General features: G+C 42.6%; 1 protein-coding gene across 1 annotated transcript in view; it reads right to left on the bottom strand.

The window, feature by feature from the left end:
• The window catches only part of Zswim5 (zinc finger, SWIM-type containing 5), a 117,035-nt gene that overhangs the window by 23,517 nt on the left and 81,149 nt on the right, over positions 1-12,369 (bottom strand). Inside the window, exons 2-5 of the mRNA NM_001401321.1 lie at positions 11,666-12,022; positions 5,912-6,060; positions 2,891-3,041; positions 1,379-1,558 (exon numbers count right to left, since the gene is read on the bottom strand). Coding sequence (NP_001388250.1) covers positions 1,379-1,558; positions 2,891-3,041; positions 5,912-6,060; positions 11,666-12,022 — 837 coding nt within the window. The remainder of the gene's footprint in view (positions 1-1,378; positions 1,559-2,890; positions 3,042-5,911; positions 6,061-11,665; positions 12,023-12,369) is intronic.

Here is a 12,369-nt window from a genome sequence, read left to right as displayed (position 1 = left end):
ACTTAGTTATCTTAAGTATATTGGCAACTAATTATGGTACAGTAGAAGACAACGAAGCAAAACAATTAAAGTGATGTTCCCCCTTGAGGCTAAACATGCTGATAGCCATTATTTAAGAGAAAAGAGACCAAGTATAAGACCAATGTTAGACAGAATCCCCACCAGTAATGACCTGAACTAAAGAACAATGGTTAACATCAAATGGCCTGCGTTAGAAGGAAAGCATGGATGCTGTGAATGCTTGTGAGCAGCATCTGCAGACAGCTGCAGACCAGCGGGCACAAAAGGCGGAGGATACAGTACTACTGTAGTAGATTTGTCTTGGATGGGGCAGGAGTCTTGGCAATAACTTGGGAGGATGTACTTGTACTGTATAAAAATATGAGGAAGACAGAGGAAGAAGCAAGAAGAAAAAGGAAGGATTTGGTAAGTATACTACTTGTAGAGATCCATGTGCTTACCTCTACATCAGAATGCTGGCAATACAGGATGGTGACATAATATCTGGCCTTAATTAAGACACTTTAAAAAAATATTCATTTTTAGAGCATTCATTGGTGTTTTGCCTGCATATATGTCTGTGTGAGGGTGTTGGAACTCTTGGAATTCGAGGTGCAGACAGTTGTGAGCTGTTATGTGGTTGCTGGGAATTGAATCCAGGTCCTCTGGAAGAGCAGGCAGGGTTCTTAATTGCTGATCCATCTCTCTAGCCCCATCAGGACACTTTAATAAATTTTGTTGTCTTTTGGTTTTGGTAAGTGTGATGGTGTGTATTTGTTTGGCCCAGGACTGGCACAATTAGAAGGTGTGGCCCTGTTGGAGTATGTGTGCCACCGTGGGTGTGGTCTGTAAGACTTTCATCCTAGCTGCCTGGAAGCTAGTATTCTGCTAGCAGCCTTCAGGTGAGGATGTAGCACTCTTAGCTCCTCCTGCACCATGCCTGCCTCAATGATACTGAACTGAACCTCTGAACCTGTAAGCCAGCCCCAGTTAAATGGTGTCCTTTACTGAGGACATGGTCTGTTCACAGCAGTAAATCCCTTCTGTCCCTCCTTTAAAGTGGGTTTCCTAAGCTATGCAAACCAACCCAAGCTGAAGCCCAGAACCTGAAGGTCAGAGAAGAATTGCACAGAAAACCTTAGGACTTCATCCTGGGCACTGAGGATGCCCTTGATGTGGAATAGGACAGCATCCTCAATGTCAGACAAATCCTTATACTTAATTAAGGTTTAGCATCTTGAGATGAATTAAAAGAAAAGCTTTTCTTATTTAGGATAATAATTTTGACTGAAAAAAAAAAAAAGGCTACCAGGCCACCACTGTCCTGGAACTTTATTGCCCTACCTTTGAAGTTCTAAACACAGGATCCTTGGCTCACCTGGGCTGTGGCTGGCACTCTGGGAAAGTGCATTGGTAATGCTGGGCAGTTCGTGCCCATAGTTCCCGTCCTCCAGGGGACAGATATCCAGGTCGCTCCACTTCTGCAGCTGCTGAAGCCAACAAGATTTTTCTTCCAGTTTGCAGTGTGGGTTTAAAATTATACACACCCATAAAGCCCCTAAAAGACAGAGCAGTCCACATTCTTAGTGTCTGTGAATAACACCCGTGCCTTTGCTTCAAACTTCAGCACCAAACAACCCCAATGCCCCCAAAGCAAAAAACAAATAAAACCGTCAACTTCGTTCTGTCTCATACTTGTGAAAGATACATACATACATATATATTACACATTGTATAGAGATATGAATATAATTTCTAAGATTTTCAGAATTGGCTAAGGAACTAAAACTTGTGAAACTGTAAGCCAAATGAATCTTAAGTTTCTGTCAAATAGTGTGGGCTCAACAACGTGAACGTGACCTAATAACAGGTGAGAGCCTGTGTTCGGTCCTTAGAAGCCGTCTGGCAGCAGAGATGGAGAAATAAGCATAATACCACATGAACGCCAAGTGCTAAGATGTGTTTAGGGCATAGGGCTGGGAGATGGTTCTGTGCTTGCCTTTAAAGTGTAGAGATACTAACTGAAGATGAAAGTTTACTTATATTGGCTCAACTCTTTTTTATTTAAAATTATATTTATTTATTCATTTTTGTACTTTTTGAGACAAGATTTCATTATATTGTCCTCCTGGATCTCTCTATGTAGACCAGGCTGGCCTTAAACTACATAGACCAGCCTGCTTCTGCCTCTTGAGTGCTGGGATTAAAGGTGTGCCACCATACTTGGCTTGCCCTCTAGTATAAAAAAAGAGAACAGTACAGTTGAAGGCTAAAGCTTAGGCACTGGAAACCTCCTCATACCTGAGTGATCTGACTAGGCCTGATACCGGAGAGGAGACTCAGAGAAAGCAACAAGAGTGAGGCCAAGGTTTGTTTGTTTGTTTCTTTGTTTTTGTTTTGTTTTGAGACAGGGTTTAATGTAGCTCAAGTGGCCTGGAACTAAGAAACTGAATATGATCTTGAATTCCTGTTTCTCCTTCCTCCACCTTCCAAGTGCTGAGATTACAGGTGTGTGTCAGCACGCCTGGTTTTATGCAGTAGTGGGGATTGAACCCTGGACCTTATACATGCAGAGGAAGTATTCTACCAGCTGAGCCACATTACCAGACCTTGAGGCTAAGGACTTTGAGAGCTAGGTTAATGCCATGCACCTGAATCCAAGGGAAGAGGTTTTCTTTCAGCAATGTAAGTGACACAATTTAGAATCCTTAACAGGAAGGCTCAGTGCTGCAGAAGCAATGACCTGAGATGAGGGAGATGTGGTAGAATCTAAAGTGTTTCACCAGCTAGAATTAGCAAGACCTTGCAAAAATTGACAGCAAATGTTCATAAACATGTGTGTCAGAGGCAAAGTGACAGGGTGTGGGACCTGTGAGGGACAGAGACTCACCTAGCTCGTCCCAGAGCTGCCTACACTTGTCTGTCATGCTTGTTCCTTGCTGCCTCCAGAGTGTGAGGCGGGGATCAGCCATAAATTGTTCAGTGATAAGTGTCAGCATCCTGGCTCCGTTGGAATCTCTCATCCGAAGCATCTCTCGAACCTGAAGTACAAGGACAGCAAGTGATTGTAACTGCACAGTACAGAGAGGAGAAGGTGAAGGACGGACATCAGGTGAGAAGATGATGTGTGTGCATAGTACATCTAAGAGGCCAAAGAAAGCCTCTCAACTCTGTATGTGAAACTCCTTCATGTATCAAGAAAGCCTGTTATATATAATGAAACACCTCTTTAAACACACTAGGATAGCCGGAATAAAGGGACAATAACAGTATTGGTCTGGATGTAAAGAAATAAGAACCCATATACTGCCTGCCAATGGGACTTTAAAATGAGGCAGCAACCTTGGAAAATAATCTATGTAGAACTTATATAAGAACGTTAATAGCAACATTTTTTTTTTAGAGTAGCCAAAAGGTGAAAGCAATCTAAGTGTCTACTAACAAAGGATAGATAAAATGGAATATTATTTAACTGTAAAGATGAACCTTTAAAACATCAGGCCAAGAAGTGAAAGACATCAGTCACAAAAGACACACACACACACACACACACACACACACACACACACACACACACAATTTGAAAGTCCAGAATAGGGAAACTTATGCAGACAGACAGTAGATTAGAGGTTACTAGAGCTGGGGGTGGTAGGTGATCATGGAGGATGAGAGATGAGAGAGAGTGTTAGTGTGGAGATGAGGCTGCTATCTGCTCCAGTTATTCTGTGTTGAATCAAACATATCCTTTAGGCTGTGATTGCCTAGACTAATCCATTATAAGACAACAGTTTGGTCCATGTTGAATGCGAATGCAAATGCTGATGCAAAGAGCCCCACATCTTGTTTGTGTAAGTAAATAACTACCATCTGCCCGCCACTAACCAGGGGCACATGACCTTACATGTGGACTGCATCAAAACCATGTCAAACAAGCAGACTTGTGAATTTATTGAACACACCAGACCAACAGATGATGCAATCTCCTTATCTAGGTCATATGAAAGAAGGGACACTTAATAATGGGGTACAGGGGCACCTGCCAGCTCATCAGCAGACCAGCTGACACAAAACCATCAGCAGGTGAATGAACTCTTGACTGACTGTGTCTGGGGTGTCGGCCCGGCATGACCCCCTTGCTTGACAGTGCCTGCTCGGACTGCTGTTCTTCCAGCCTGGCTCTTCATCGTGAACCAGCTCTGGACTTGGAACCCTCTCTGTATCTCAGAACAGTCTGTGACTGGGATCTCATGTCAGTATCTTGGTGTATGTGTATGTGTACATGCACACGTGTATGTCTGTGTGGAAGTTAGAGGATGACCTTGAGTGTTGCTCCTGAGGTACACATCACCTTTTCTTTCATCTCCCACTAGCCTGGAACTCTGCTAAGTAGGCTAAGTCAATGCAGTCCAGAGATCCAGCAATTCTACTTCTCATTTTATCAGCATTGCAGCCAACTGACTGCAGGTGCAGCTTACCAACTGAACCATCTTCCCACCCCCTTATTTTAATGTTTTCATCTCACCCATTTGAGTGACTCTCTTTGCATGTGCCTGTTCTCTGTTCTTGAATTAAGAGAGGGCTCACTGAGCTATGAAGTTCAATCTTCTTGTAGCAAAAAAAGAAAACTGTGCACACCACACTTACGCTTTCTGGTATACCTAGCTTACTTCACCTAGCTGTCCTGGGTGCTTAAAACCCAGCAGGAGAGGATAAGCAGAGCCTCACAGTCAGGTTATTCCACGGAGCCCTCCCTCTTCTTGTAGCAAAAAAAAAAAAAAAAAAAAAAGGTAAATTATCTGCTTCTCTGTATCTGTACATACATACATACACAATACACACATACATACATTACACACACATACACAGGTAAATAGATGGATGATGGATATAAAGATACTTTGTTCATCCATGGAACCCAGGAAAGGGGGAAACAGAACTACTCCATATAGCTATGCTCTGAGCTCTACACTGATGTCACGTTATAAGATCTGCCCCTAGGTTTTAAATTAAGAAACCCTGTGACTGTAGTGTGAAGTCAGTACTAGTTGGTAAATCAAGACCAACAAAAGAGACATCACCTGTGAATTTTCTTTTAAATAAATTTGATGTTGTAGAAAGACAAACATCTCTGTTTCTGAAGTAGCTCACTTATGTCTGATAGGTAAGGGATAAACTTCTTTCCAAGATGAGAGTGTAAATTGTGATGATGACTCTATACTAAGTACCTGTGAATATACCAACCCCATGCCAGCAAGTGTTCTGCCATGTTCTGTATCTCCAGCCAATCTTATAGCGGTTATATGGGTAAGCAATATATATTATATTATATTATATTATATTATATTATATCATGTCATATCATATCATACCTTAGTAAAGGTGTTAATGGAAAGAGAGAGAAAAACAAACAACAAAACCCAATCCAGGCTGCCTGGCATGGGCACCTCCAGTTTCAGAATACTCTCTTCTGGAACTCTGTTGAAACTCGAGTCTCTGGTGCTTCATTGGGCAGCTTTTGAGTCACAGTAGAAAGACAATGGTTCTTGCTAAAGTTCTCCAGCACTGTGGGCTCATTTAGAGAGCAGAGTAAAATCAGACCACCAGAGGGAGGGCTCCGTGGAATAACCTGACTGTGAGGCTCTGCTTATCCTCTCCTGCTGGGTTTTAAGCACCCAGGACAGCTAGGTGAAGTAAGCTAGGTATACCAAAAAGCGTAAATGTGGTGTGCACAGTTTTCTTAACATTTGAAAGGAGGGAGGAAGGGAGGGAGGAAGGGAAAAAAAAAAGGAAGGAAGAACGGAAGAAAGGAAGGAAGGAAGGAAGGAAGGAAGGAAGGAAGGAAGGAAGGAAGGAAGGAAGGAGGCAGGCAGGCAGGCAGGCAGGCAGGCAGGCAGGCTTGCTTTTCACTTACCTTGGCAAACATTGAATTGAGCTGCTTCCCAGAGCCATAGTAGCCCCCCTGGGAGAGAAAAAGCTTCACTTGTTCTTTCACCTGTTCTTCATCCAAGTGCCAACAGTTCTCGTCATCGATGCTGGCCCCAGCTGTGGGGTCAGGGGCACCTGTGAGGAACGGGAGCAGTGTGGGCACACAGATGTAAATAGTGCTTTGCAATTGTGCGGCCCTTCAGAAATGTAAGGTGCATGCTGGTTTTACATCCGCAGGAGTCACAGTTGTAGCCCTCGAAGGTCTTTGACTACTGAAAAGCCCATGATAAAGTACACATATTGTGGTGGACAGTGGTGGCACAGGCCTTTAGTGCCAGCACTCAGGAGGCAGAGGCAGGTGGGTCTCTGAGTATGAGGCCAGCCTGGTCTATAGATTGAGTTCCAGGACAGTCATGGCTTCATAGAGACCCTGACTCAAAAATCAACAAACATACACATGTGCGATTGTTAAACACACCTTTGGTCTCTGTCCTACATTCTATGACATACGACGATTTTTAAAAAGATTTTCAACTTAAGTGTCTGGGTGTTTTGCCTACATGTATGTCTGTGCATCACATGTGTGCAGTGCCTACAGAAGCCAAAAGAGGGCATCAAATCCTCTGGGACTAGAGCTGTTAGCTGCTGAGAGTGCTGAGAATCAAACCCAGGTCTTCTGTTGAGCAACAAGCATTCTTAGCTGCTGTGCCTACCTCCAGGCATGGTAGACAACTTTAAAGTTCTCGTAAGTTTCAAAGTGGTGTCTTTCTGTGTGATGAATTGGGGCTAACAGTTATGAGAAGCTAGACAGTCTCAGAATTGGCTCTGCTCACTTAGGTAGAGAGTTGAGACATTTAGTCCCTTATGTCAACCTCTAATGACAAAAAATGAGTCCTGAAGGCTAAGTTGTTCACCATTGATTTTAATCGATTATATCTATGCAATAACACTTCCAAATCAAATGAACGAACGAGACCCAGGAACAGAATATGTAGAGCTTCCAGAGAGTAGAACAAGGGGGTGGGTTCTCAAGTGCAGTTCACCTGGACAGAGTACGGAAGCATGGCCTCTGGTAGCATATGCTTCTTTGCCTTATATATTCTTCAGCTGTACCTTTGGTAACATTATAATGAACCTACAAATGTAAGTGAAATGTTTCCCTGATTCTGTGACCTAGGCCAGCAAATTAACTGAACATCAGGAGGGTGTGGGAACCCTGATTTGTGGTCAGTCGGTCGGCAGCCAGCTAACAGCTAAAGCAACCTGAGGCATGAGGCTGGCATCTGAAGTAGGGCAGAAGAGGGGAAGAGCTCTGGAGATAGAGCCTTCAACATGTAAATCTTACACCATCTCCAGGTAGTCAGTTATCAAAATGAGTTACATTAGAGGACATGTTGGGGTCTGCTGTGGAATTGGTTGGTTGGTGTGCAGGGAAAAAAATCTCTAAATAGTTCATCATAGAGCTCTGGGCTGCATTCTGAGGCTATGATGGGGAACTGACTTTGTTTCTCCTCTATATCTTCAAGACATAGGAGGAGAACCATAATATTTCCTCCCTAGTAATGTGGTATGCATTACTTTGTTTTGTCTCTGTGAACTTCAAATCTCTATTAACATATGTATATTATGTTTAAAACTAAAAATATTTTCTTAGAACATAAAAGTGTATTTTTAGCTAGGTATGGTAATGTAAGCCCTTGGAGGCAAGAGAGTGGCCAGGCCCTGCCCCACAGAAAAAAATAATGAAAGAAAAAAAGAGTTGGGGATTTAGCTCAGTGGTAGAGTGCTTGCCTAGCAAGCGCAAGGCCCTGGGTTCGGTCCCCAGCTCCGAGAAAAAAAAAAAAAAAAAAAAAAAGAAAAGCCCAAAATCAGGCCACAAAATCCCACAATCCCTGAGTCTGCCCCAAGGTCAGGCCACATAATCCCTCCAATCCCAAACTACTTTGGAAAGCTCCACCCTGCAAGAAACCCTGTGAAAAGTCTGCCTTCTGCTCACTTCTCTGCTGCTTTTTGGCGGTCCAAGCAGAGGCAGCAGAGGCAGCCGAGGCAGACATCTGTTTGTGCTTTTCCCTTCCAATAAATCTCTTGTGTGAGGTGAGGTCTGCTGTGTGGTGAGACTGTGTGGTGCTCCTTGGCTACCAGCATACCCTTCCCCTCTTAGCTGTCACACTTACAATGGTGGCATGCATTATGTGAGCCCCAGCATACCTTTCCCCTCTTAGCTGTCACACTTACAATGGTGGCACGCATTATGTGAGCCCCAGCACTCAGGAGGTAGAAGCAGAAGGGTCTGGAGTTCAAATCCATTGATTACATAATAAATTTAAAGACAGCCTGGGTTACATGAGACATCTTAACAAATAAATATGTTGCGTTGTATTTCACCATAAAACTATTTCCTAAAGCACAACAGAGCTGTATTTGTGGTGACATGATTTTGCCCGACTTATCCTTCCTTACTTGGTTTACCTCAGCAAAATCACTTAAAACACAGCTGGAGTTACTCCCACTTAGACATCTTCCCTGAACGTTTGTTGGCTCCTTGCTCACACTTCAATCTCTAGCTAACTTTGAATAATGTATTAGCATAGCGCTGGTAACTGTTAAGACGATTATTGTGGACATGCTTTTGGAGTGTTTTGGAACTGATTTGGTAGCTTGGCAGAAAAGGAACTGAGAAGTTAGGTTAGGCCAAGGACTGGGTTTCTGGGTCCTGTGGGCACAAAGACTGAGGAAAGAGAAACAGTAGTGGTCTTGCAGCAGAAGGCAGAGGCAGCTGGACCAATTATTATGCTAGGTGATTCAATTAGGAGATGAAAAAGCAGAATTAGGAGTCTGCCTAAGAGAGCTGGTTTTAATCAACTGGACTACAAGTGTGGAATGATATCATCTCTCAGGATTTGAGGAGGTTTGAAGAGAAGTAGAAAACCATAGAGTACTCTGGATCCTCATGGTCATAGCAATTGTGGAAGAAATCAGGTTCATTAATAACATCTAATGTGGTCTTACAGAATGAACTGCTAGGATAATAGGGCTAGGTCACTGCAAAGAGAAGAAGAAAGTAAGTCAATATTTAGGCAAGATATAACAAAATTGGTGTGACTAGTATTAAGGCTATTAGTCATTTGAAAAAAAAGCATGAAACAGTAAGAGGCCCCACAGAGGGTGCGTGCATGTGTGTGCGTGTCTGTGTGTGTGTGTGTGTGTGTGTGTGTGTGTGTGTGTGTGCGCGCGCGCGCGCGCGCGTGCATGGGCATGGCGCTTGTCTGAGTAAGATGTGATCTTCCTATGTTGACAAGGCTAGCCTCTCAATTTCATGGTGTAGACAAGGTTGGATTTGAACTCTGGATCCTCCTGCCTTGGCCTCCCAAGATTTACAGATGTGTAGCATCATGGGCAGAACCACAAGATATTTCACAAGACACTTCTGTTTAAAAAAAAAAAAAAAAGATTTGTTTATGTAGATGGGTGTTCTGTTAGCATGTATGTCTTCATATCACAAGGAGTCTATGTGAATAACTTCAGTTATATGGACTACAGTTACAGATGATCGTGAGCTGCCACGTGGGTTCTGGGAATTGAACCTGGGTTCTTTGGAAGTGCAGCCAGTGCTCTTAACCACTGACCATCTCTCCAAACCCAACATTTAAATTTATTAAACAAAAACATGTAGTCAGGACAGTACCTCTAATCCGAGCAACTTGTGAGGCTTGGGGAAGAGGCCCTCTTTGTTTAAGAGTTCTGGCTGGAGCAATGTAGTGAGATCTTATTTCAAACACAGAACACAGCAAGCCAACAGTTAGTATTTTCCAAGAGCTTGTCAGTGAGCACAGTGCTAAGCACTGAGACGGTGAGTGAGCGGAAGATAAGCAAGGCTGAGGAGCTTAACTCCAGCCAGTGTGCAGCTCAGTGGTAGAGCACTTGCCTGACATATGAAAGGCCCTCAGTCCAATCCCTGGCACTGCCGGAAACTAAAAAGGTAAGAGAATATAGACTATACATTCATATCTGGATCTACTGATCTTAAGATATCTGTGATATAAAAACCAGGGAAAAAGCTGTTTTTTTTTTTTAATAAAAAGCTCACAAAAGTTGACTGGAAAAATGAGTCTGTGTGTCATGATAAATGGATGACATCTGAAATCAAGGCTAGCTGAATTATCTATAGAGATTCACAGAAACGGAGGGGGAAAGATTAAGAAATGCCCACATTCCAAAGTCAGACAGCGGAGGAGAAATATAGGAGTAAGTGAGGAGAGCCATTTCAGTTAGGTGAGCAGTCCCTGGAGCTTATAACTGGGATCCTTAGCTGTCCACTAACTCTCAGTTCACACTATTGGTTTAAATTTAAATTACATTGAATTAAGTTGTTCTTATAGAGGTTTGTTGGTTTGAATATTTTAGCCTATTCACTAGAAAGAATGAGAATGAGGTGACTTACCTTCTGGTAACACGTCAAAGTAAGTAACACTTTAGTGTGATGTGGGTCCTTCCTCAGGGTGACGGGAGAGGATAAAATGGAAGGAGTTTCTTTCATAAATAGTTATTAATCAAGCCAGAGATGAAGCACATAATTAGCTAAATAAGAAATATTACACCATCTCTGATCTAAAATTCTCTAATGGTCTACTGTTAGGATAAATCCACTCTAAACCATTTCAGGAACTGGCTTTTTCTCATGAGGCTATATAATGCCACATGTTCTAAGGGAGCTTGAGGTCTAGGGAACCAGCTCCCTACTCCTGCTCCCTGAGTAGGAACTCATGTAGCTAAAGTTGCATTGAACTTGCTGCAACATGAGAGTGACCTGAGTTCTTGATCCTTTTGCTTCCAATTCCCAAAGACTAGGATTGGCCATTAGGTGTGGCCACTGTACTTAGTTCTTTTGTTCTTAAACAACTTTTTGAATGATAAAAGCAGCATATATTTCCTATAGAAAGTATGCCAAAGCATTAAAAAAAAAAAAACCAAAAATCAAAAACCCACCAGTCATAGTTTACTGCTATTAATGACGGGGCCATGGTGGTGCACACCTTTACTCCAGCACTAGGGAGGCAGAGGCAGGTGGATTTCTGAGTTCAAGGCTACCCTGATCTTCAAAGTGAGTTCCAGGACAGCCAGGGCTATGCAGAAAACTCTGTCTTGAAACATGTGGGGAAAAGTAACTAAGTTCTACTTTTATTCCAGCTCCAGGGACTGGACTCAGGTCCTGGTACACTCCAGGACAGAGCTTATCACTGCCTTACATTCCCAGATGTTAAATACTTATTATAAGTTGTAGAAACTCTATAGCAAAGATTATTACATAGTGATTAAAACTGTGTAACTACCAACAAAGTCAAAGAAGTAAAATGCTACTAAAATCTCTGCCAAAATGTCTAGAAAGTAATTGTTTTCAGAAACTAAGACTTGCCACACCTTAATCCCAGGTAGAAGCAAGTGGTTCTCTATGTGTTTGAGGCCAGGGTGGTCTACAGAGCAGGTTTCAGGACAGCCAAGGCTACACAGAGAAACGCCATCTCACCCCCCACTCCCCACCCCCACCCCAAAAGAAAAGAAACTAAAGAGTTAATTACAGTTGTTTGGACAAAATGAATTGAATAAGGTTAAATTATTACAAAAGTAGAAAAATTCCAACCTCTTAAAATACAACACAGTAGAAGGGGGGGGGGAGCGTTGCTTTTAATAGTGGTTGTGAAAAAGCTAATTTTTTTAAATCAAGGAAATGTTAAACAATTACCATTCACTTGGTTGATTTCTGAGTTGGAGGACAGAATTTCGTCTGCCAGCTTTTGTGCAGTAGGAAGAACTTCAGTGTGGTGTGCTGTGATTAAGTATTGAATAAACTTCTGAAGCTGGTCCCTGTTCATCTGGAAAAGGGTTTCTGAGATAGGAAGACGAAGTTTGACTTGCTCTGGTTTCCGGATCCTGTAGAGAGAGAGTGCTACCACATGAGCACAGTAGAATATGTCCTTATTTCCACAGCCGCAGCTCACCGAAGTGATTTTGCATCGATCAAAACTGATTGCAACTTTGTAAGTGACTGCTGGCTCCGACGCAGTGGCTGCTTCCGTCACTGTGCCACTCAGATGGAAGCCTAAGGAGACAAGGAAAACAGCCTGTTTGGAGGGAGAGCCTTCAGGGCTAGCGGGCTCACCAGTTCACAGTCCTTCCACTGTAGGACAGGTAGTGAGTCTCTGAACGACAAGCTCTGGGAGTGAGACTTAAGTATTGTCCGGAAGGAATACAGTCTAGAAACACAAGAATTCTTTTTCTTAGAGTGAATTTAAAGTCTGTTGGACTTTAAATCTCTTGGACTATAAAAACTTTTTATGTACTTTTATACATATTTTTCTGGGAGGATAGTTCATAGTTTTCACAGCAGTCTGAAATGTTAAAGAGCTCTTAAATGTTAGGGATAATTCTTGTAGTAGATTTTGAATT

Source organism: Rattus norvegicus, chromosome 5 (genome assembly GCF_036323735.1).
Source record: "Rattus norvegicus strain BN/NHsdMcwi chromosome 5, GRCr8, whole genome shotgun sequence".
Taxonomy (NCBI): Eukaryota; Metazoa; Chordata; class Mammalia; order Rodentia; family Muridae; genus Rattus; species Rattus norvegicus.
This window is presented reverse-complemented; position numbering and strand designations above follow the sequence as displayed.